This window comes from Bufo gargarizans, chromosome 7, assembly GCF_014858855.1.
Source record: "Bufo gargarizans isolate SCDJY-AF-19 chromosome 7, ASM1485885v1, whole genome shotgun sequence".
In the NCBI taxonomy this organism is placed as follows: Eukaryota; Metazoa; Chordata; class Amphibia; order Anura; family Bufonidae; genus Bufo; species Bufo gargarizans.
In genome coordinates, this window is record NC_058086.1 from 10522555 (window position 1) to 10547688 (window position 25134).

Here is a 25134-nt window from a genome sequence, read left to right on the forward strand (position 1 = left end):
AAAGTGAAAAGGGGGGGGTGAACGATGTGCCTCCGACAGTATATAAACTGAATGGGGGACAATCTCCTGGTTTACTGCCAATAAACGTTGATTTTTGGTGATGTGTAAAAAGATGCAATCATTTATCATTTACACTAAGAAATGATCAGAAACTGGCAAAAGAAATGTTAAAGAAATTGACAGGCCACCCCGATAACATGACTGCAACTAGATATTAGATGACACCGCCGTCCTCTAGGCTGTGACTGCGTGGCCTAATGCGTCTGACAATAGCCTACAGCAACAAACTATGTGACTGGGTCATGTGACACCTGCATATCCCACACCCCTTATATCTCCTTCCCGACATCTGCCATACATGTATGATGAATATGTGGTATTTAACCCTTAGGACACAGGAGGTTTTTCGCTTTTTATTATTCTTCCCCATCTTCCTTGAGCCATAACTTTTTTATTTTTCTGTTCACATAGCTGTATGAGGGCTTATTTTTTGCGGGACAAGTTGTACTTTCTAATGCTACCATTTAATAAGGTATACCATGTAGTGGGAAGCGGGGCAGAATTACAAATGGGGTGGAATTAGAAAATAATAATAATTCCTCCACCGTTTTACTGGTTTTGTTCCCAGTGTTCCGTTTACAGTCCGTGCGGCTCCCGGGGCGCTCCAGAATGATGTCAGAGCGCCCCATGCGCATGGATGACGTGCCATGCGATCACGTCATCCATGCGCGTGGGGCGCCCTGACGTCACTCTGAAGCGCCCCGGGAGCCGCACGGATGGTAAGTATACTGCTCCCCACTACACTTTACCATGGCTGACAGGACTTTAGCGTCCCGGCAGCCATGGTAACCATTCAGAAAAAGCTAAACGTCGGATCCGGCAATGCGCCGAAACGACATTTAGCTTAAGGCCGAATCCGGATCAATGCCTTTCAATGGGCATTAATTCCGGATCCGGCCTTGCGGCAAGTCTTCAGGATTTTTGGCCGGGGCTAAAAGCGCAGCATGCTGCGGTATTTTCTCCGGCCAAAAAACGTTCCGGTCCTGAACTGAAGACATCCTGATGCATCCTGAAGGACGGACTGTCCATTCAGAATGCATTAGGATTAAACTGATCAGGATTCTTCCGGCATAGAGCCCCGACGACGGAACTCTATGCCGGAAGAAAAGAACGCAAGTGTGAAAGAGCCCTAAGATCTACTGAGCTGTGTGGGGGCTCATTTTTTTTTCTGTAGTTTTTATTGATACCATTTTGGAGTGTGACTTTTGGATCACATTTAAAAAAAAATAATAATGTGGGTAAGAGAAGCAATGAAAAAGTGGCAAATTGGCCATTTTGACCCTTTTTTCCGTTACGCCTTTGACCGTATTGGAAGAATATTTTTAGATTTTAATAGTACTGGCGTTTTCGGTCACGGTAATAACCATGATGTTTGTATTGTTATTTATGTATTTATTTTATTCTACGGAAAGGGGGGAGAGTTACGTTTTTTGAACGTCGCATTTGAACCTACAAAAATCGTGTTTTTTTTCATTCTGAACAATTATGGATTTTTTTTTTTAACATTCAATAATTGTTCATTATTGCTCATTTCTTATGTTGGCCGGCCAAAATAATAATTGAAGCTTAAATGACTCACTCTTCAGCGAGACCTAGCGCATAAAAACAAAAAAATTTACCGGCATCCTCATTGGCCACAGAGGATGCCGTAAGAAGCTTCCGGGTCTTTCACCCTTTAGATGCCGTGATCTCACTTGATCACGGCATCTAAAGGCTTTAATGACCACGATCGGCATCATTGCCGGAAAGTGAAGTTTACTTACCTACTTCCCGGGGTTTGCTCTCCGCTCTTTCCAGGCCTGCGACACTCCGCTGTGCTCCTTCGCTGAAATCATCTGATTTGACATCGTCTGCAGCCAATCACTGGCTGCAGCGGTGACCCCTTACGCCATGACAAATGGTCATATGACATAAGGGCATTCGGTCTATGCCGCGGCCAATGATTGGCCTGTTTTCAGCGAGGGAGCTCAGCATAGCACTGCAGGCCTGGTAAGGAAGGAGCTGAAAACCAGCGCCGGGAAGCAAGTAAGTGAGCTTCCCTTTCCAGGTACGGTCAAGAGGACTTGGTACCAAGAGAACAGGGGTCAGCAACGTCCGGCACTACGGCAGTGGTGAAGCTACAACTCCCAGCATGCGCCATTCACTTCTGTGGGAGTCCCAAGAACAGCCAAGCAAGTGTGCATGCTGAGAGCAGTAGTTTTACCACAGCTGGAGTACCAAAAGTTGCCGATTCCTACATTAGAATAACAATTCCTTGTACAGCTAAGGGTACTTTCACACTAGCGTTAAAGTTTTCCGGCATTGAGTTCCGTCCTAGGGGCTCTATACCGTAAAAAAAAAACGCTTCCGTTTTATCCCCATGCATTCTGAATGGATGCATCAGGATGTCTTCAGTTCAGTCACTCTTACGGTATTTCTCCGGCCAAAATTCCCAAACACTTGCCGGATCCGGCATTATTTTCCATTGAAATGCATTAACGCCGGATCCGGCACCAAGTGTTCCAGAAAAACAGATCTGGTTTTCCGGTCTTCCCATACGCAGACCTTTAAAAATGTGAAAAAACAATAATAAATACCAGATCCGGTATTGCAGTGCATTTGTGAGACGGATCCGCATAAAAATGCTATCCGTTTGCATCCAGATTTCCAGATCCGGCAGGCAGCTCCGGCAACGGAACTGCCTGCCGGAATCCAACACAAGTGTGAAAGTACCCTATGTGGAAAAATATAAATACATTTTATATATATATATTTTAAATTGAAAATAATGCTTTATGGAATAAAAAATAAAAATAAATTAAGAAAAGGGGACGGGAAGGAGTTAATGTTAAAAGTTATTTTGTGCAATACACACATCTCCATATTTTACATTAATTGTATGAAAGTCGCAGTACAAATCTCCAGCGCATACAGAAACGCAATTGTAAACGCAGCTGCGCATATAATGTCGCACCTCTGTGTACGGAGGAGTTGATGCGCCCTCTGCAGCACTACACGCAGGCATCGTGCGTTAGTCTAAGAAAACCGCATCTACCCCCCCTTGCTGACAGAGACGCGGCTTATGGCCGCTCACAGGGGAGGCGCCATGGCGGGGGAGAACTCCTCACCGACGTCTCCTGCATCCAGAAAGTTCCTTGGAGGATTCTCAATAAGCTTCTTCAGCACCAGCGGGAAGGAGTCGCCCAGCACGGATACCGGCGGAACCGGAGAGGTGGAGGCCTCAGAAGGCTGCGGTGAAGACATGGCGCTCACGTTGTACAGTACACCCGGGGCACACGGCTGGATAGAAGCGGTTTCCACGGTCACTTCATTATTCATGACCCTGCCAATAGGCACAGCGCCTGCGAGTGTGACGTGCATCAGGGGGCGTGATTACTACGTCACTCTCAACATAACGCGCCAATGTAAGCACCGCAGTGACGCACGTCCCGACGTTATGTTAATTCCTTCAATTAGCATACAGCACAGGCTTCACGCTGATTGGCTCAAATTGCCCCAATTACGCAACCGCTCACACCTTGCAGTCACGAGATGTCACAAGCAGGGTCACGTTTTGACAGAAATGCCAATCAAGGTTATAGCTCCTCCTTCGTTTCCCCCTCTACCAATGGGCTGCCTGGAATGAGGTTGAAAGGGGCGTATATACATTCCTTGCTTCTCATTGGCCGTAAGCTGGAGACTTCCCTGCCTCTTGTTTACCACACCGAGCTGTCACAGGGCTCCAGCACGTGTACCTCGCAGGAATGTCACGTGGCCAGCAGTCTACTAGAGGCTCCTGTCAGGGGCTGCAGTAACCAGTACCCTGCTGCTGTGTTCAGCCATGGCCACACCTGCGATATTGGGGCAGTTTTCAATTCTTTCTTTTAAAGGAGTTGTCAGAATTGAGCAAGGGGGGGGGGGTTTGGCTGCTAAAACAATTAAAGAAATATACCCAATACAACACAGGTATGACCGGGTGACTGCAGCAGCCAGTTACTGGTCGACAAAGTCTTGTGCTATATTCTGCTGAGGCCAGTGAGTGGCTACAGCAGTCACAATATTAGGCGGGTGGTTTCAATGTAATGGCTGATCTGTACACATATTTGCAGTTTACTATGTCAGTCAGGTCATGTCAGGCTACATCCAGCTGCTAAGTTCCTGGCGCTCTGTCCCTGGCATCGTCTGCAGCCTTGGCACTAATTATTTCCTGCCAGACTGTGACTCGTTAAGACATTATTTTATTGCACAATTTACAGGAAAAGTGTTAGAGGTTTGATTGCCGTTTATTAAATCATCAGTCAAAGACATGATAGTCTCAAACTCCGAAGCGAGAAGACTCGGGGTGCTGAAGTGGGTGCACGGTCTAGGATGTGAGGGTCAGATAAGGCATTGCTGAGAGCCCATTATCACCCATTTTCTTCTGCACATCAATAAGGCATTGAGTATTGCAGTCGGTGGCAGTAAAGCTGAACCTGGACATATCCCTATCTTTGCCCAGACAGCCCCTCTGAGATGAGTATCGGAGCATTTCATGCTCTTTTGCTCTCCCTTGCCCTGTACTGAACCGCGCAGGGCAAAGGTTTTTTCATTAGATCGGGTGACGTACTGGTCTCCTAGCAGTGTTCTCAGTGACGTCACTGGCGGGCTTTAGCCTGTATACCTCTGATGGAAGCCTGTGATGCATGTAAACCACTGTATAGGCATAGAGAGGCATACGGCGGCTACTGACTCCCATTGTAAACAAAGATGAACACTGGGTGACATAGGTTTTGATTACTGTGTCATTTTGCGTAGAAAAGTGTATTAGACTATGCCTTTCCTGTGCATCAAAAAACATGAACGTTTTACAGCACCCGAACTACCCTCTACAGGAGAAAAGTATTGGGCCACCCCTCGTTAATCATTTAATTCAGATGTATAAACTCCAGCCCCTAGCCCTGCAGTCTGCATTTACTAACATTTGTGGATGAATGTCCTTCTAAAGAGCTCACTTCCGGCATGGTGCTGTAATTGGATGGCAACTTTGCAACAAGTCAGTTTGTGAAATTTCTTCCCTCCTAGATATTCCACCATTTACTGTGAGTGGTATATTTACAATGTGGAAGTAACTCAGCCACAAAGTGGAGACCATGTAGAGTTACAGAGCAGGGTCGGCGACCATAAAACTTACCAACACTCTGCTGACTCAATAATTGCAGGGTCTAACCCTCTACTGGTATTAACATCAATAAAAAACCTGTGCGCCAGGAGCGTCAAGCCATGGGTTTCTAAGGCTGAACCGCTGCATGCAAGCCTTACATTACCAATGCCAAGCATTGGCTGGAGTGATGTAAAGCATGCTTGACTCTGGAGCATTGGAAACGTGGTCTGTGGAGGGATGAATAACTCTTCTCCATCTGGCAGTCTGAAGGATGAGTCTGGGTTTGGTGGACGCCAGCAGAATGCTACCTCCCTGACTGCATTGTACCCACTGTAAACTTTGGTGGAGGAGGGAAAATGCTATGGGGTTGTTTTTCAAGGGTCGGCCTAGGCCAGGGGTGTAACTACCATAGCGGCAGACCAGGTGACTGCTATGGGGCCCAGGGTAACAGGGGATCCAGTCTTAGTAGAGATTATCTTTTCTACTGGAAGTGAAAACTTGGTCAGGACTCTACCCTCTAAAGCAAGAACTTTTAGCAAAAAAGGCAGTGGAAATATAGCCCAAGGGTAATTGAAAAGGGTTTAGGCAGAAACCCTTCTGTCCTGTGTGGGGGGCCTGGTTTGACCCTTGCTATGGGGCCCTTACTTCTATATGTACGCCACTGGCCTAGGCCCTTAGTTTCAGGGAAGGGGGATCTGAATACTTCAGTAGACATTTTGGACAATTGTATGTTTCCAACATATAATTGGCCACACTACTTTTTGGAAAAGTGACAAAGCGGGATAAAAATCGGCACTCACAACTTTTTCCCCCTAAAAAGTTGCATTTAAAAAATCATAGAGACACCTTGCAACTTTTTAAAGCCACTTTTCTGGCACAAGGGAGATGATGAATCACTTCCATAGTTTTGTGGGAAAAGATTCAGTTGTAATTTAAACCTCTGTTCTTTGTGAACCTAAGGCCCCTTTCAGGCGAGCGGGTGTCACGCTGCGGAATCCCGGCCTGAACTTCCAGCACTGCTGGGGTCGCATAGCATTATATTGAGTTATGATGCTATGTAACCCATACAGTTCTGGAATTTATTGGATAACAATGACAGAAGAACTAGAGGGTATGCAGAGGAAGGTCACCAAGTTAATTAAGGGGGTTGCCCAGTCCTTTTCTATTGATTGCCTATTCTTAGGCCATCAATATCTGATCAGCGGATGTCCAACACACTGCACCCCTGTTGATTGGCTGTTTGGGAGTTACTGTCTCAGCCCCATCCATTGTGTAGTGGATAGTGTTGGGTAATGCATTGCTGCTCCCCTTCACTTCACTGCTTCCATTCATTTTGGAGTTGGGAATTCAATTTTCTCCCTCCTTGGTTGGACTTGTTGAACCTGTGTCTTTTTTCAACTTTATTATCTATTTAAATATTAGGCTAGGTTCCCCTCTCCATTTGGTAGTCTGTTCTGGAAGAGGAGCAGACTCCAGGAATTATCGTATCTGGTAGGGATGAGCGAATCCACTTCAGATGAAACATCGAAGTTGATTTGCATAAAACTTTATTCCAATACTGTACGGAGCAGGAGCTCTATACAGTATTAGAATGTATTGGCTCCAATGAGCCGAAGTTATTGCTTCGCCGCCTTCGCGATGTCTCATGAGACTGGGTAATAACTTCATAAATTAATTTGTACCGTGAAAAACCATTTCCCGGACTCTAGTTCGGTTCCAAGGTACCAGGAAAGATTATGTACCAGTCTTTTTTTTAAAAAGAAAATCTGTCTATGATTCCGGTCAGATAATAATCTTCTACAGAAAATCATTAGAAAGAAGCCAGGCCAAACTTTTAACCACTTTTTTTTTTAAACCAAGTGGTGGCATTGTCGAATGACTCTAGAGAATGAAATACGCCTTTGTATTAATCTCTTTCCTGGCTTACATTCCAGAGAGTAATTGTTTAGACCATGGCTGCGATGCAGGATGTATGATCAGTTCATGTGATCATATTCAATGAAAGATTATTATTGTTTTCTAGCGCCATGTATTATTTATGAAAGATCCTATTTAAATGTGGCTTCTTATGTTTCACATCACAAGTTTTAATGGTTTCAAAGAATTGAAAGAAAGAAAAGGGGACATGAGTTACGAAAGACTGAAGATCTGCCTTTTAGGTAACTTCTACACTAGTGTTTCTTCACCAAAATGAAAAGAGGTCCATAAGAGGGTGCATGACATTTTTTTTCCCCAAAGAGAAGGCTTCAGAAGTTTTGCATTGGTCTTAGTTTCTGTTTTAGTGAACAAAAATTACCTGGATCTAGTCTTAAGGCAGCTATAAATATTCAATATCTGTCGACTGAACAGCTATGCTCCTCACAACTCCCTCATACATATACATGTTCAGCTTGACGGAGCATGTACAGGGCCATAGAACCTACAGGGAAGTTTCCCGGTAGGACGATGCCCAGGGAGCTTCCCAAGCTCTCTTCACTGCCACTGGCTGGGTACATAATGATCTGATGCGCTCAGCGAGGTCCATGGCTCCCTGCCCAGCTGTTTACCCTCATAGACCACTATATGAGGCAGGGACACATGTGTCTCAAACCGCAGGCTGGAAAAGCCCTGTAACACAGACAGTGGTTTGGAACGAGACTCAGGTATTCTATTTTTTTCTTCTTTCCTTGGCCACTTGGGGAGAATACTACTGGGCGCACTATCGGGGTCATTATGAGCGGAAGTCCAGGCAGTATGCTGAAGGCAGTGCTGGCTTGGTGCTGTGGACCACATCTCACCTTCTCATATCTCAATTAGAAACAACTGGAGGAGGACGACAGAACGTGGCCACCACAGAGGAACAGCTTCTGTGGAGGTATTTGTACTGCACTGTTGTATTTGGCTGTGCTGGGATGGTATTTTGTACTGCACTATTGTATTACTGACCCTGCCTACTTCTGCTGACCCTGCCTAATTGCGTTACCTTATCTTCTGTAAATATGGACATGCCTACAACATGGCGCCTATTATATATTTTTTTTCCAGGGCCACTTTAAGTTCCCAGTCCTTCCCTGAATATTTAATAGACACTTCTGTCGGCAGCTTACCTCCCGGGAGAACAAAAGGATCTTCCCATCTGAAAAGATGTGGGGGGAGAGTCAGGAGCTCCCAATACTCACTAAACAGTCGGCTGAACCCACCATTCTCGGAGGGTTCAGCTGACAATACATTAATGTTATGGGGGCCTTTAGGTTGGATTCAGTAGGCAACCTGGACTCCCTGCAATGCAAGTGAAACAAACTAAGATCATCATGTAAGGTCATGGTGATCTATGTCTGGTTCACTTGTACCACAGGAGACCTGGCCTACATGCATGAGATATGACAAGATACTTCTGATTCAAACCCAGCTGTCTGGCTAATTTTTCAGATGACTATTCACCTTTACTACTGAAGATACTAGTGTGGTTTCTATTTGTTTGTGATGCTACATTAAGTCTAATTAGCTAATATGAATTGCTGTGTACTTTCCATCAGGTTCACGGATCATCATTCATTTAGAGTTCAAGTTTTATTAAAAAAAAAAAAGTTATGGATCCCAGGAATGCAGCACCTACCATTCTGCTAGGATAGAATAGGACTGAATAATTATATGATGTAACATACATATTATGTAATCTGCTAAAAAAAACAGTGTGTCATGTATTGATGTCACTAAAGTATTTTTGATGGTACAGTGACTTTCTGTATAGCATAGGTGATAACTAAAAGGAGCCTTATAGTACCTAATTAATGATGAATTATTCTTAGGATAGGTCGGCAGGGGTCCAACAACCATTGATTATTGAATTAAAAAACAAATTGATTCAAACGCTTCGCCCAATTTTTTCAAGAAATTTGCTTTGTTAAAAATGAATGTCACAAAGTGCATTAAATCAGCTCTATCCCGGCCTGCAGCGAGAACGTATCTCGGTGTACATCACTGTGCATTGCAGCAACATGCATAGCTAGTCCTTTCTGGTAGTGAAACAGTTACCGTAAGAAGCAGGTGGACACCCCAATAACAGTAAAATTACACAGCCTATTCACCCCAATCTGAGAATCAAGGCGTAATATAATTGCTTATCTTTTAAACAAGGTGGGCACTGTTCAATTAGATAGCTCTATGCCCTACACAGGGATTGATGCAAACTGCGCTGTCTCATATTAATCCCTTCAGCTTCAGATTACATTGCCTGCTTTCCCTACAGTGTGTAAAAACTCTCCTTACGATCTCCCTGCACTCTCCCTATCCATTATTCCATAATAAATTCAGCAACACTGTCCCTAGCGCTCTTCACGTCTCTCCCTATGCTCAGCTCACAGTAAAATGACAGAGACCGCGTGGGATGAGACTTTTAAAGTGCTGTGACATCACAGAGGCTGGCTAGCTGCTGATTGGCCGTCTGCACAGCATTATGGGTGATCTAGCATTCCTGAACTTCTTACTTTCCCTTTGTAACACGTGTAGCCGCCATTTTAGGGGGAAAAAAAGTCATTCGGATTTATTGTGAATCAAATTTGTCCTAAACTTTGGATCGAATTTCACTTGATATGCTTTGATTCGCTCAACACTAACCAGCACCCCTGCCAATCAACTGCAATCACAAGTCCTGGAACGAGGCACCAGCACTACACTGCCTGGTTCCACCACCAGAGTTTGTAAAAACAGTTGATCGAAGGGGGTGCTGGGAATCGTTCAGCTATCTTAAAGATAAGCCATTAATAAGGGGGAAGATCGGAGCAGCTTAAGAGGTGCATGCCTCGTAATAAACTTGTTGCATCTTTTGCTGTCTGCGCACCAGAACTGATTTCTGGTGTAATCTGGGGCACATGTTAAATGAGTTGGACCATGGAGGTCCCATCCTTGCCCCACTGACTTTTTTGTAAAGTGAAAAGGGTGTTGATAAAAGCAAACAAATCTCAAACTGGCAAAACTGACAACATTTCTGACTTTTCTATGCCAGAAAAGTGTCATAAAGCTATAAGGAATGACCCCGACTGTATCTTTATTAAATCTACTAAATCAAGTCACAAGAAACTTAAGTCAGCTTACTTGAGGAGTCTCAGTGATCTGCATCATAGTTTGGTGTAGATTCTGCCTACCATAGTTTGACTGGCCTGAACCACTTGGGATCTGCATGTTGTAGACAAAATATTGGCACTTAAATATGGATGTGTTATTTCCATGGTGATCTAAACTCCTTTTAGTACAACTGCATGTGTTACTGACTACTAAATGTGCAGTACTGCAGAATAGGGTACATGCAAATTTTTATTTAATGCCTTGTAATGTATCGTCCCCCACATGTCCCCCAAAGTAGGCACGTGAAATAAAAAAATAAAAAATGAACAAAAAATGAAAAGCTAAATACTCACCGTCCAGGGCCAGGCACTTGCTTGCAGACGAAGGTTCAAGGCGGGATGAGGCAGGCGTGCACACGTCAATGTGCTGTGTCCCAGCACGCCTGCGCCGGGATTTCACTACCGCATGGGCCTCAGACCTACTATGCCTGAAGCCTATGGCTGTGATAGGCGACGGGACAGGGAGCTATGCGCTCCCGTGTCCCGCCGCAGTATGTGGGCGTTCGGGTCGGCGTTGGACCCCCCAGCGGTGCTGGGCCCGGGGCTGCCGACCCGAACGTCCCTATTGTAATCCGCCACTGGCCATCACCTACTCCTGCTCCTCCAGGGCTTGCCGCAAATGTACCTAAGAATATTACAAACCTCATTTACTTGTTTATCTGCATCCATTTTTAATAGCTCCTTGCATATGGCCTGCATAGGTGCAGACTTATTTTGGGCTGCAAATTTCTGTTTATACATGAATAGAATATTTTACAGTGGTTTATAGACTGTACAGTAATGGCAGCAAAGCAGCTCTCCATAACAAGTGGCCTCCACATCACAAAACAAACCAGCGATGCTAAGTGTGCCGTGCAATGATTGCTGTATTAACATAACTTGGTGCTTCATTACCAGTCGGCCTCTCCATGGGGAACCATGGATGTTGAGCGGAATGTAGAACCACTAAACAGTAACCCCAGGTGTACAGCGCAGGGTATGACGAGGCCCTGTGCGAGACGGCCTGGGCTCTGCCGGATTAAAGCCAGGAGGCGGAGTTGTGTTGAAAGGCTGAAGCGCATAGTGCCCCAGGAGGGGTGACCCTGGGGTGCCTAAACTCACAGGATGTCCGGGCCCACTGAGTATGGCACATTTGCATTATTTATTTTTGTGTTTTCACTGTGTCTATTTTACACGTTTGTTTGTCACTGGATTTTCGCGGTTGCGGTGCCCTTACGGGCAATCCACCTTGAGGTCTAGGGGGGGGGGCGGTGGTCATATTGGTTCCTCACCCCCCTGCAAATCCCCTTGGGCTCTCCCTCCAGGGAGAGTCCAGACCTTGTTGAAGCTCCTGGCTGACGCCCTGGGTGGCAGCCGAGGTAAAAGCCGGGAGCACAGATGGGCGTAGCAGTGTTTACAGTGCCCTGCACACCTTGCTCTTTGCCTTTTATGATTTCATACCTGAAAGAGCTGCCAATACTCTTTAAAGTAGGTCAATCACATGCAACTGGATCTACCTAAGCTGAAACAAATGTTCTAATGTGCCCGTGACGTGGATGAGCTAGGGGCTGCACCCACTGACTGTGTGTATCAACAGTATTCTAAAACTGGTATAACCCCTTAAGGACCCAGCCATTTTTCACCTTAAGGACCCGGCAATTATTTGCAAATCTGACATGTGTCACTTTATGTATGTGGTGATAACTTTAAAACAATTTTACTTATCCAGGCAATTCTGAGATTGTTTTCTCGTCACGTATTGTACTTCATGACAGTGGTAAAATTGAGTAAAACAATATACATTTTTATTTATAAGAAATTTCCAAATTTACCAAAGATGTGGAAAAATTAGCAAATTTCCAAATTTCTATTTCTCTACTTTCATAATAGATAATAATACCTCTAAAAATAGTTATTAATTTACCTTCCCCATATATCTACTTCATGTTTGGATCATTTTGTGAATTTTTGGGGATGTTAGAAGGCTTAGAAGTTTAGAAGCAAAATCTTTAATTTTTCAGAAAATTTCTAAAACCCACTTTTTCAGGACCAGTTCAGGTCTGAAGTCACTTTGTGAGGCTTACATAATAGAAACCACCAAAGAATGACCCCATTTTACAAACTACACCCCTTAGGCCTCTTTCAGACAGGCGTTGCGGGAAAAGGTGCGGGTGCGTTGCGGGAACATGCGTGATTTTTACGCGTGAGTGCAAAACCTTGTCATGCGTTTTGCACGCGCGTGAGAAAAATCGGCATGTTTGGTACCCAAACCCCAACTTCTTCACAGAAGTTCGGGCTTGGGATCAGTGTTATGTAGATTGTATTATTTTTCCTTATAACATGGTTATAAGGGGAAATAATAGCATTCTGAATACAGAATGCATAGTATAATAGCGCTGGAGGGGTTAAAAATAAAATAATTAAACGCACCTTAATCCACTTGATCGCGCAGCCCGGCTTCTCTTCTGTCTTCTTTTTTGCTATGTGCAGGAAAAGGACCTGTGGTGACGTCACTCCGGTCATGACATGGGCCATCAAATGATCCATCACCATGGTAAAAGATCATGTGACGTACCATGTGATGACCGGAGTGACGTCACCACAGGTCCTTTTCCTGCACATAGCAAAAAAGAAGACAGAAGAAAAGCCGGGCTACGCGATCAAGTGGATTAAGGTGAGTTTAATATTTATTTATTTTTTAACCCCTTCAGCGCTATTGTACTATGCATTCTGCATTCAGAATGCTATTATTTTCCCTTATAAACATGTTATAAGGGAAAATAATAATGATTGGGTCTCCATCCCAATCATCTCCTAGCAACCGTGCGTGAAATGCTTGCGGATGCTTGCGATTTTCACTCAACCCCATTCATTTCTATGGGGCCTGCGTTACGTGAAAAACGCACAAAGACGAGCATGCTGCGATTTTCACGCAACGCACAAGTGATGCGTGAAAATCGCTGCTCGTGTGCACAGCCCCTTAGAAATGAATGGGTCAGGATTCAGTGCGGGTGCAATGCGTTCAACTCACGCATCACATCCGCGCAGAATACTCGCCCGTGTGAAAGGGGCCTTAAAGTATTCAAAACGAATTTTACAAACTTTGTTAACCCTCTAGGTGTCCCACAAGAATTAATGGAAAATAGAGATAACATTTCAGAATTTCACTTTTTTGCAGATTTTCTATTTGAATCCATTTTTTCTATTTAATATTTATGGCCCTGATTCTGTAGATTAAGCTGCCGTTTTTTTTTGTGTGTAGCACCCGGATCTGAGGATGTCTTGGGTCCACAGCAACCTCAGCTGTGCGACCCCCCAGGGGTGCTGCAGCTTGACCCCCTCACAATTTTTTTGGGGCGCAAGTGCTTTTTTTTTCTTTTTGTAGATGCGCTGACTGTGGCCGACACTCTTAGCCGTAAAAGAGCGTTCGGCCACTGTTAGCGCATCGCCCACACCAAAGTTTTATACACCTACTCCCCTTTAGCGTTAGAAGATGGCCTGCCGGATGTTCTCGGCTGAGGAGGCATATGCCCAGCTGCTCTCCGACTCTGATAGCCCCAGTGAGGACAAGGACGAGGATGACCCCACTTTCCTGTTGTCATCCTCGTTCTCCTCATCATCTAGTTCACCTTACATCACAAAAAGTGTAATAGCAAGTGATCAAAAAATCATATGCACCCCAAAATAGTGCCAATCAAACAGTCATCTCATCCCGCAAAAATTATACCCTACCGAAGATAATCGCCCAAAAAATGAAAAAATGATGGCTCTCAGACTATGGAGACACTAAAACATGATTATTTTTTTTTGTTTCAAAAATGAAATCATTGTGTAAAACGTACATAAATAATTTTAAAAAGTAGAGATATTAGGTATCGCCGCGGCCGTAATAACATGCCCTATAAAAATATCATATGACCTAACCCTTCAGGTGAATACCGTAAAAAAAACAAAAAGTGTAATAGCAAGCGATCAAAGTCATATGCACCCTATATAATCAAACAGTCATCTCATCCCGAAAAAAATGAGCCCCTACACAAGACAATCGCCCAAAAAATTTATAAAACTATGGCTTTCAGAACGTGGAGACACAAAAAAACCTTTTTTTTCAAAAATGCTTTGTTATGTAAAACTGAAACAAACAACAACAAAAAAGTCATATTTGGTATTGTCGCGTCCGTAACAACCTGCTCTATAAAAATACCACATGATCTAACCTGTCAGATGAATGTTAGAAATAACAACAAATAATAAAAACGGTGCCAAAACAGATATTTTTTGTTACCTTGCCTCACAAAAAGTGTAATATAGAGCAACCAAAAATCATATGTACCCTAAAATAGTACCAGCAAAACTGCCACCTTATCCCGTAGTTTCTACAATGGGGTTACTTTTTTGGAGTTTCTACTCTAGGGGTGCATCAGGGGGGATTCAAATGGGACATGGTGTCAAAAACCAGTCTGCCTTCCAAAAACCGTTTGGCGTTCCTTTTCTTCTGTGCAATGCCGTATGCCCGTACAGCAGTTTACGACCACATATGGGGTGTTTCTGTAATCTACAGATCGGGGCCATAAATATTGAGTTGTGTTTGGCTGTTAACCCTTGCTTTGTAACTGGAAAAAAATTGATTCAAATGGAAAATCAGCCAAAAAAGTGAAATTCTGAAATGTCATCTTTATTTTACATTAATTCTTGTGGAACACCTAAAGGGTTAACTAAGTTTGTAAAATCAGTTTTGTATACCTTAAGGTATGTAGTTTCTAAAATTGGGTCACTTTTGTGGAGTCTCTACTCTAGGGGTGCATCAGGGGGTCTTCAAATGTGACATGGCAGCTTAAAATTATCCCAGTGAAATCTGCCTTCCAAAAACCGTATAAGGTTCCTTTCCTTCTGCGCAATCTCGTGTGCCAGTACAGCAGTTTACGACCACATATGGTCGTTACACCACCGATCACCCTCCTATTCCGGGTCATCGGAGACCCGAATGACCCGGAAACGCTGCAAACCACAGGTCTAAATTGACCTGTGGTTTGCAGCGATTGCCAATATGAGGGGGGGTTCACAGGACCCCCCTCGGCATTGTCACAGGGTGCCTGCTGAATGATTTCAGGATTTCAGCAGGCACCCTGTTCCGATCACTGCTCCGCCACGCGGTGGTGATCGGAAATACACAGGGCGTACACGTACGCCCTGTGTCCTTAAGGACTCGGACATCAGGGCGTACATGTACGCCCTGTGTCTGTAAGAGGTTAACTAATTATAATTATAATTAACGCAGCATTATTGCGTTTTACTAGTGAAGCATTATTATCAATCACTTTTCCCATAATAATCTGTGCATCCTCATTTAGCAATGCCCACATGTCTGCTTTCTATGTCCATAAGCAGGGACAAATGGCACTGGAATGGAGCGCTGAACTTCGGGTGCCATTGGAATCATAAAATAAAAGTACATCCTCATTTTACAAAATAAGATTAATTTGGTTAAAGAAAGTCAAGCCAAGGAAAATCTTTAGGCAGAGTAGATTCTGGCATATTACTACAATCGTGGTCAGGATCAAACAAGCCCTTTGACGGGTTATCCCATGAACAACATGTATTTCCTATCCACAGGATAAGTGATAAATGTATAAATCGCCAGGGGTCTGACCATTGGGACCTACAGTGATTCCCAGAATACTGGTCCCCGAGTCAGTCCCTTGTCTGAATGTAGCAGTAGTGCGCATGTTGAGCAACTACTGGGCCCAGGTATTGTTCTTGCACAGGGGCCCAACCTTTGTCTGTGTGTGCCACTTAACATCCTAATATGCATACCCTCAAAAGATAAAAATGCATGTTTCCCTATGAAATCATTTATTTGCAGACACCTTAGTGCAGGGGTACACAACATGCTGCCTGGGGGCTCACATGTATTTTTCAGGAGAAGTGATGGGTAAGGGTACTTTCATATATGCGGCACAGCAATCTGGCAGGTTGTTCCGGCATAGAACAGCCTGCCAGAGTTCTCTGGATCCGGCCATTTACCACCAAAACCCATTGACTATAATGTGAACCAGTGGGGATCCGGCCCTTCTCCTGCATAAAAAAATTTTTTGTCTGGGTAGCGACTGTAGACTATAATGGGAACCGGCGGGCACGTGGCACTATCCGGCTTTGCCAGATCCTGAGAACTGCTGAACCACATATGTGAAACTAGCCCAAGTAGTAATGGTTCACTGTGTGGCCATTTCTGGGACACCATATAGCGCATAAGGTGGGTCTCTTGATGCCTGTGTGACACTCCAGAATAAAATATCAGGTGTAGAGGTTGCTATGCATGACCTTTGTTATATTCAATGTACTGTAGTTTATGGGAATACTGAAAACCAAACTACAATGCAAAAAGTCATATGCATATATGGCCGCCTCCTATCTGGGTATAAATGTATAAATGGAGAAAAAGGGGACCTCTGTTCTGCCAATAAGTTGGGAGCTCTGAACTGGCATCTATGGCATATACTATGGATATATGATAAATGTTTCACTTAGTAATATAACTTAACATTTTATTGTGGTTTTGATTCAGTCTGACAATGTGCCCATGGGCCAGAGAAGGCTGTGCACCCCTGCTTCAGAGTGGGCGCTTTATGGGCAAATCTAAGATTACAGATTGCTCCCTGCTTAAAGATTTAAAATGAAGCTCTGCCTTATAGACCTGCAAGTTAGTATCAGAATACTCAAAATTACTTTAATTCTGTGACAATACAGTATATTAGGAACCTTATGCAGTTATATGTAAGACTATACACCGAAAAGCATAAATAATACAAAAGGCATATGATTAAACAATTACCTGTGCTCTGATGTGGGAGTGGGTACTCCAAGAGGGACTTTAACATTTCTGGAATATCCAAAAATCCTTGGATGAGCTCACTTTTAGACATTGTTGCCAGGTACAGGCAGCAGCAGCAATAGCTCCACAACACAGTGTGTCAGATGCCTGGGATTTACCAGATAAAAAGCTGAAGGGAGGAGAGAGAGCCCCTGGTAATTACAGTCAATGAATCTCCAATAGCGTGAATGGGAGTGTGAAGTGCCAGGCACTGACTTGTGAGCCAATGAGGGGAGCGGATCTGTAACCAGAGGGAGGAAGTTAAGTCTTGCAGAAGTGACTTGGTTGTGCAAGTACAGATACACGTGTAACTGGATAAGTGCAAGTGCATGACAGTTCGTAGAACTTTCCCACATAAAGCGGTGCCAGTTATAAAGATCTTAAAAAATGTTGTCGGAGATACATAAAATACTGAACCAGCATGGCTACCACAGCATCTTGCAGCGGCATGCTATTCCATCCAGTTTGCGTTTAGTTGGACCATCATTTATTTTTCAACAGGACAATGACCCCAAACACACCTCCAGGCTGTGTAAGGGCTATTTGACCATGAAGGAGAGTGATGGGGTGCTGCGCCAGATGACCTGGCCTCCACAGTCACTGGACCTGAACCCAATCGAGATGGTTTGGGGTGAGCTGGACCGCAGAGTGAAGGCAAAAGGGCCAACAAGTGCTAAGCATCTCTGGGAACTCCTTCAAGACTGTTGGAAGACCATTTCAGGTGACTACCTCTTGAAGCTCATCAAGAGAATGCCAAGAGTGTGCAAAGCAGTAATCAAAGCAAAAGGTGGCTACTTTGAAGAACCGATGCCTTCAGTGTAAATCTGCAATTTTCATAGTCATGAAAATAAAGAAAACTCTGAATGAGAAGGTGTGTCCAAACTTTTGGTCTGTACTGTATATATATATATATATATATATATATATACAGTCCTGATGAAAAGTTTAAGACCACTTGAAAAATGTCAAAAAATCATATTTAGCATGGCTGGATCTTAACAAGGTTCCAAGTAGAGCTTCAACATGCAACAAGAAGAAATGGGAGTGAGACACAACATTTTTTGAGCATTCAATTTAATGAAAACAACGAATAAACTGAAACAGGCTGTTTTTCAGCTGATCAAAAGTTTAGGACCACACCTCCAAAAAAAAACTAAACCCCCCCACCCCCCCCCAAAACAGAAATCCAACTTCCAAACATGAACTCAGTAATGAGTAGCTCCGCCGTTATTGTTGATCACTTCTAAAATTCGTGTCGGCATGCTTAATGCAAGCGTTTCCATGAGGTGAGTGGGAACATTTCTCCAAGTGGTGAAGACGGCCACACGAAGGCCATCTACTGTCTGGAACTGTTGTCCATTTTTGTAAACTTCCCTTGCCATCCATCCCCAAAGGTTCTCAATTGGATTTAGATCAGGGGAACACGCAGGATGGGCCAAAAGAGTGATGTTATTCTCCTGGAAGAAGTCCCTTGTCCTGCGGGCATTGTGTACTGTAGCGTTGTCCTGTTGAAAAACCCAGTTGTTACCACACAGACGAGGGCCCTCAGTCATGAGGAATGCTCTCTGCAACATCTGGACATAGCCAGCGGCCGTTTGACGCCCCTGCACTTCCTGAAGCTCCATTGTTCCACTGAAGGAAAAAGCACCTCAGACCATTATGGTGCCCCCTCCACTGTGGCGCGCAGAAAACATCTCAGGTAGGATCTGCTTGTCATGCCAGTAATGTTGGAAACCATCAGGACTATCAAGGTTAAAAAAAATTCTCATCAAAGAATAAAACTTTCCTCCACCTTTGAATGCCCCATGTTTGGTGCTCTCTTGCAAAGTCCAAACGAGCAGTTCTGTGGTGTTCAAGGAGAAGAGGTCTTTGAAGACGTTTTTTGTTTTTGAAGCCCTTCAGTCTCAGATGCCGTCTGATGGTTATGGGGCTGCAGTCAGCACCAGTAAGGGCCTTAATTTGGGTCCAGGATCGTCCAGTGTCTTGACGGACCGCTAATTGGATCCTCCGGCTCAGTGCTGGTGAAATTCTTTGGGGTCTTCCACTTGACTTTTTTGTTCCATAACCCTCAGGATCATTTAAGAAATTCCAAATGACTGTCTTACTGAGTCCCACCTCAGCAGCGATGGCGCGCTGTGAGAGACCCTGCTTATGCAGTTCAAAAACCCAACCACGTTAAAAAAGGGACAGCTTTTTTGCCTTTGCCACACAACGTGTGACTACCTGACAGAAAATGACAATGAATCCACATCTTTGCACAGATTTGGCCTTTTAAAGGCATGTGGTCCTAAAATTTTGATCCGCTGAAAAACAGCCTGTTTCAGTTTAATCATTATTTTCAATTAATTGACTGCTCAAAAAATGTTTTCTCTCACTCTCATTTCTTCTTGTTGCATGGTGAAGCTCTACTTTGAACCTTAAGATCCAACAATGTAAAATATGATTTTTTTTGCCATTTTTCAAGTGGTCTTAAACTTTTGATCAGGACTGTATATGGGGCCACTTTATTAGAAAGCTACTGATAATTGAATCAATGCAACAGATAAAAAACTTTCTCTAAAACTACAAAATCTGTTTACTTTGAACAAGATCCTGGTGACCCATGGGACTTTCACCTTTGGAACATAAAAACTCAGGCAGTAACAGTAAATATCATAAAAATTGAAAAAAGTCATGCCCACCCATTTTCCCCGCTGCTGCTTCCAATGTAGGGCCCTGGTCCTCCTCACCGCTGGTTACTTTCCTGGCTGGAGCGGTGACAACCTGTACACACCAGCTCACCACTGCAGCCAATCACTACAATGGCGTGTACAGGATGTCACCACTGCACCCAGGAAAATGACGTCAGCGCTGCAAGATCAGAGACGGAATCTGACTTTTTTGTTATTTTATAATTACTGCTGCTGCTAGAGTATGAAATTATCCAGACACAGTAAAAAATTATACACAGGCTGAGGCACAGATAATTATCAGGAACAAACTGAATGTTCCCGATAATTGGTTATGGACAGAGGAGGTGAAAGCTGCATTCACATGTACAAAACATCTCTTCTGCCTGGGGGTGAGAGCTCGTTACTGTGATTGCTTGCCCCCATTCAGATTGCATATCTGATAGCATATCCCTGTTTACATAGCACGTTGTGCTGCTCAGAAACAGGGATTTGGGAAGTACTGCATTAACAACGCTTTTACCCAAAGAGGGATCGTTCATACAAACATTAGTTCTGATAATTAGCTCTCAAAGGTCTACAATTATGTTACAGAATACCTACATACAGGCATGGAATTCAGCCAGTTCCCTCCAGTTCTCCAGATCCGATTGTTAAAATTACAACTGGATCGGAGAACCGTGTTACCGACTGAGTCCCGATCAGGTGTTCTGGCAGCGGCAGTGGGTGCTGTATATATGGTGTATTTATGTATGTGTACTATGTATATGGTGTATTTATGTGTATGTGTGTTGCATATATATGGTGTCTGTATATGTAAACATGTGTCGCAATGCCGCGTGTCTGCCATGGAGTAGGGAACCTGTTCAAAATTTGAATCCCACCCCTGCTTACATAATTATCGAAAGGGGATACCAGCCATGTGTTAATAGGAAAAACTCACCTATCTAAAAAAAAGTTTCTGCTCTTCTCTCTTCCTTATGTTGTGAGATATGAACATCCAGGCGTCCGCTCAGTTCCTCCTCCAGCACCAATCTCTTCTATTTAAATTTGCATCACAAGTATAATCAATTTCTTGTGCTAGACTGGGACTGGTAGACTTGAGGCTGTGGAAGAGATTAGCGTGCTCTTTTCAGATATAGTACTCTCTGCCTGGTAAGAGTTAATTTGGAGATTGTTTTCCCATGGGGCATTGCCTGCAATATAATCCTTCATACACCACAGTGTCTCTTTAATGAGAAACAGTACTCCCCAAGCTGCATTTAGAAGTATCTCATGAGGACAACCAATACCCTGCTCTGTAGTAATGAGGAGCAAGAACTGCTGGGCGCCTCTGTGGGCCATTGTGCCTGTGACACCACTTCCTTTCATGGACTGCCCAACTATCCATGGCTGTTAGCATGCACTTTACACAACACTCTGCACCCAATAGCGCAGCCTCTAGGTCACAGCCTGGTCTGCACATTTCCTGTCCAAGGCCTTACTCTATGTGGATGTACTGTCTCTTTAAGGCACTGCACAGCTTATCTTGTAGCAGCAGTAATAACAGCAGTATAATAGTAATGTTTGCACAGGTTAACTAGGTAGAACACAGTTTGAACTTGCACTTTGTTACATAGAAGGAGGGAGGACTCACTATTCCTTGAAATTCTCTTCCAATAATCCACTTGTAATATTATTACTGTCCCTCTTCACTCAATAGTCCACTCATTTGACTTGGGCTAACAGTACCAGGCCTTAAGACTACCAATATTTCTCTGTCTGCTCCAATCTCAGGACTAAAGGTGTATGTGTAGATAATCGGACAGACCCGTGCTCGTTCCCGACAATCTGCAAGTGTAAAAGTGCAGCAGATCACCTGATGAACGAGCGAAACTGCAGGCACCAAAATTATTGTTTCTGTCTAAACAGCGATCTGCTGCCCAGAAACAATGCAGCTGTATGAGGACAAGCGATCTCTCATCCTCATACTGTGGAGGTGATCTCTGACATGTAAATGCAGTGCTTCACCTCCACTTTATCAGCCTGCATAAAAGTATAACACCCTCCATACCTGCAAGCTTTGCTGTGCACTACCACTCAAGCCTCTCCGTCTCTAGATCCAGGTTACTGACCTCACTCATGGCAGCCATACTCAGGCTTCTCTCAGGCTCTTTACAAATTCATAGGGTCCACCCCTTTGTTAATGGTTTGTTTTGCTTTGGCAATGCTAAATGTATTTGGTCCTGCCAATAAAAGCTCTTGGATTTGGATTTATGTACAAAACAAAAGTAACTGGCTAATATGCAACTGAAACACTAGGAGTCAGGGCCCTGCTCGCAGGAGCTTACAATCTATGAGGAATTGGGGGTGACACATAAGGTAGTTGATTGTGATAAGTAGGATCTGAGACATTAACTGACATGAGTGGTGCCGGCCGATCTGCCTCGGGTTTGGGACTACTAGAGGATCGAGTTTAGGCAAGAGGAAGTTGGTGGGGAGGAAGGTTTAGTTTGGGAAAAGTCATTTTAGGTAGCTTGATAAGCCTGCCGGAAAATATGTGTTTTTAAGGCACGTTTGAAGGTGGAGAAGTTGTGAACTGACCTAGTATTCCGGGGCAGAGTATTCCAGAGAGTAGGTGCAGCTCGAGAAAAATCTTGAAGACCAGAGTGAGAGGTATTAATTACGGAGGTTATTAATCTTAGGTCGCTAACAGAGCAGAGAGCATGAGTAGGGTGGTAGATGGAGATGAGGGAGGAGATATATGGAGGTGCAGCACTGTTGGCTACAACCCACTGATGCATCTCCCATTGGCTACACTGGGGCTTACTTGTGAGCGCACTCTCGGCAGGCCTCTCTGGCACTACACATGGTTACGCCACAAACACTGGCACCAGGCTCTGCTCCTTTTAACAACTCTTTTTCCCCCTCCTCTCAGCATCAACAGTCAGCATCAGTACCCTTTCCAGGCTCTATGTAGATCTGCGATGCTGCTTGATGCCTCCTCCTCCTGCAAACTGGGAAACAAGGTTCCCCCATGTCCAACAACAATGATAGGGTTTGACCGATGGCACTGCGTACAGTGGTCCATCAGCCACTTACAACAAAAGGGCCACAGGTGCACATAAAAAAAGAGGGCACACAAACAGAGCCGCAATAAACTTCTCAAAGGGAAACACAGACATTTAATGTAGAGGGGGATATAAGGGGTACCTGTCCTTTACATATGGGGCATCTGTGTTGTGAATGTATAAGCAGACGTGTCGTAAGATGGCAGATAAATAAATGTAGGCCATACAAGAGGACTGACCTACATTACAGTTGTTATTATAAGAGAGAGACAAGACTACGTGGGTTAGTCTTAGGTTTCATCATGTTGTTCCAGGTTTTCATTACAGATTATTCTTTGAATACTGTTCACATATCGAACTAAAATCCTGTATATATTTCCACAAACGAAAATTAATGCTGTACCCTAAAATGTCTACCAGGGATTTTCTGCAAATGTGCTGGTCGGTGTGCAGCAGATCCACCTGATTCCACGGGATTCGCACAAGTGTTAGCTCCTTTGTCATTCAACATGCTGATCGTTTTGTTCTGCTAGCAGTTAGATAGAAATAGTTTGGAGTAGTGTTAGGGTAGGAGGTTTGAAAAAAATAAATAAAAAATATATAAAAAAATATGCAAAAATAATTTCGTAATTGTCCGCTAACACTAGTGATGACGAGCCACAGCAAAGTCGTAGACGAGACTCTTTACGTGACACTAGCGCTATTGACAGGGCTGTCTTTACCAAGGGGCAAAAGGGGCAGCTGCCCCGGGCCCAGTTGCTCCTGGGGGGCCCAAGGCAGTGGCCTCTTGAGCCCTGCTAGCCACTGCCCCGGGTGTCAGGCTGTCAGCTACACAGGGGGTGCTGCCATGCCTGCCGGCACTGAGTCCAGGCAGCATACTGTGACGAGAGCTGTGATCTAGGATGACTGGCTTCACCTTAGAAAGCCGGACCGGCCCAAACCACACCCACAACGCCCAAACCACTCCCACAATGACCCAAACCACGCCTCCAAACCACATAAAGCCACGCCCCGTGCCAGTGAAGCCACACCCCCCCCCCCAATCGGCTGGAAAACAACACGGGGGAGGAGAGGGAAGAACTTTGTGAATAGAAGGTAAACGGGGGCAGCTGGGGCGCTTCTCTTCCCCTCAGTCATCCACAGGGAGCAATATCTGCGGCTCTAGTGACTGACTGGGGGTGAGAGAAGCCTCAGTCAGTTGCTGCAGCTTACGCTCAGACAGCACAATGCTGCTGTCTGAACGTGAGCTACTGAAAAGGAGGACATCCCTGTATCCGTCCAGGCACTGCGCCGGACGGAGGACAGGGAGCCTGAAAACCGGACTGTCCGGCCTAAAACCGGACGTCTGGCCACCCTACTGGTCACATGGCTATGAGGTCATCACAGGTCCTACCAGGAGTGTTGCAGGAGAAGTTTGCCTTAACTGTGGAGCTTTTTTTGTGAAGATTACATCAGAAAAAGGTGACAGGGCTGTTATGCTAATATACTGCAAACTTCTGTATAGTGGGGTGCTGTATACTGTGTGGGGGCCTGTATAGTGTGTGGGGCTGTATACTGTGGGGGGCTGTATACTGTGTGGGGGCTGTATAGTGTGTGGGGGGCTGTATAATGTGTGGGGCTGTATATTGTGTGGGGGCCTGTATACTGTGTGGGGGACTGTATACTGTGTGGGGGCCTGTATAATGTGTGGGGGCTTGTATACTGTGTGGGGGTCTGTATAGTGTGGGGGGCCTGTATAGTGTGGGGGCCTGTGTAGTGTTGGGGCCTGTATAGTGTGGGGGCCTGTACTGTATACTGTGAGAGGCTGTATACTGTATGTGCTGTATAGCGTGGAGTGCTATACTGCTGTACTGTATAGTGTGGGGGCTGTATAGTGTGGGGTGCTGTATCGTGTATAGTGAGGTGCTATACTGCTCTACTGTATACTGTGAGGTGTTGTATACTGTGGGGTGCTGTATACTGTGGGCTGCTATACTGCTCTACTATATACTGTGGGGTACTGTATAGTGTGGGGTGCTATACTGCATACTGTGTGGTGCTGTATACTATAGGGTGCTATACTGCATACTGTGGGGTGCTGGGGTGCACTGTAAAACTAGGGTAAGCCGAGCCCTGGTCTCCTTCCTGCAGAGCGGTGCCCACTTCCAGACTAAGCCCAGCTGCCCAGAGCACTGATCCTGAGCCGCTGGAGTCTTCAGAACTGGAAGTATTTACAGTCATTCACTGGACTCTACCAGATGTGTGGATTTTTTGTGTGTGTGTTGTGGTGGAGGGCGTGATTGCC

At 44.6% G+C, this 25134-nt stretch overlaps 1 protein-coding gene across 2 annotated transcripts in view; it reads right to left on the reverse strand.

Annotated features, from left to right (window-relative positions):
• The window catches only part of TEF (TEF transcription factor, PAR bZIP family member), a 41609-nt gene extending 24318 nt beyond the window's left edge, over nt 1–17291 (reverse strand). Inside the window, exon 1 of one of the 2 annotated variants that reach the window (XM_044300465.1) lies at nt 17093–17291. In XM_044300465.1, coding sequence (XP_044156400.1) covers nt 17093–17183 — 91 coding nt within the window. In that variant the 5' untranslated portion in view covers nt 17184–17291. Of the gene's footprint in view, nt 1–3167; nt 3394–17092 lie in introns of those variants that run through there. The other variant, XM_044300464.1, reaches the window with a different exon arrangement.
• Nucleotides 17292–25134: the final 7843 nt, after the last annotated feature.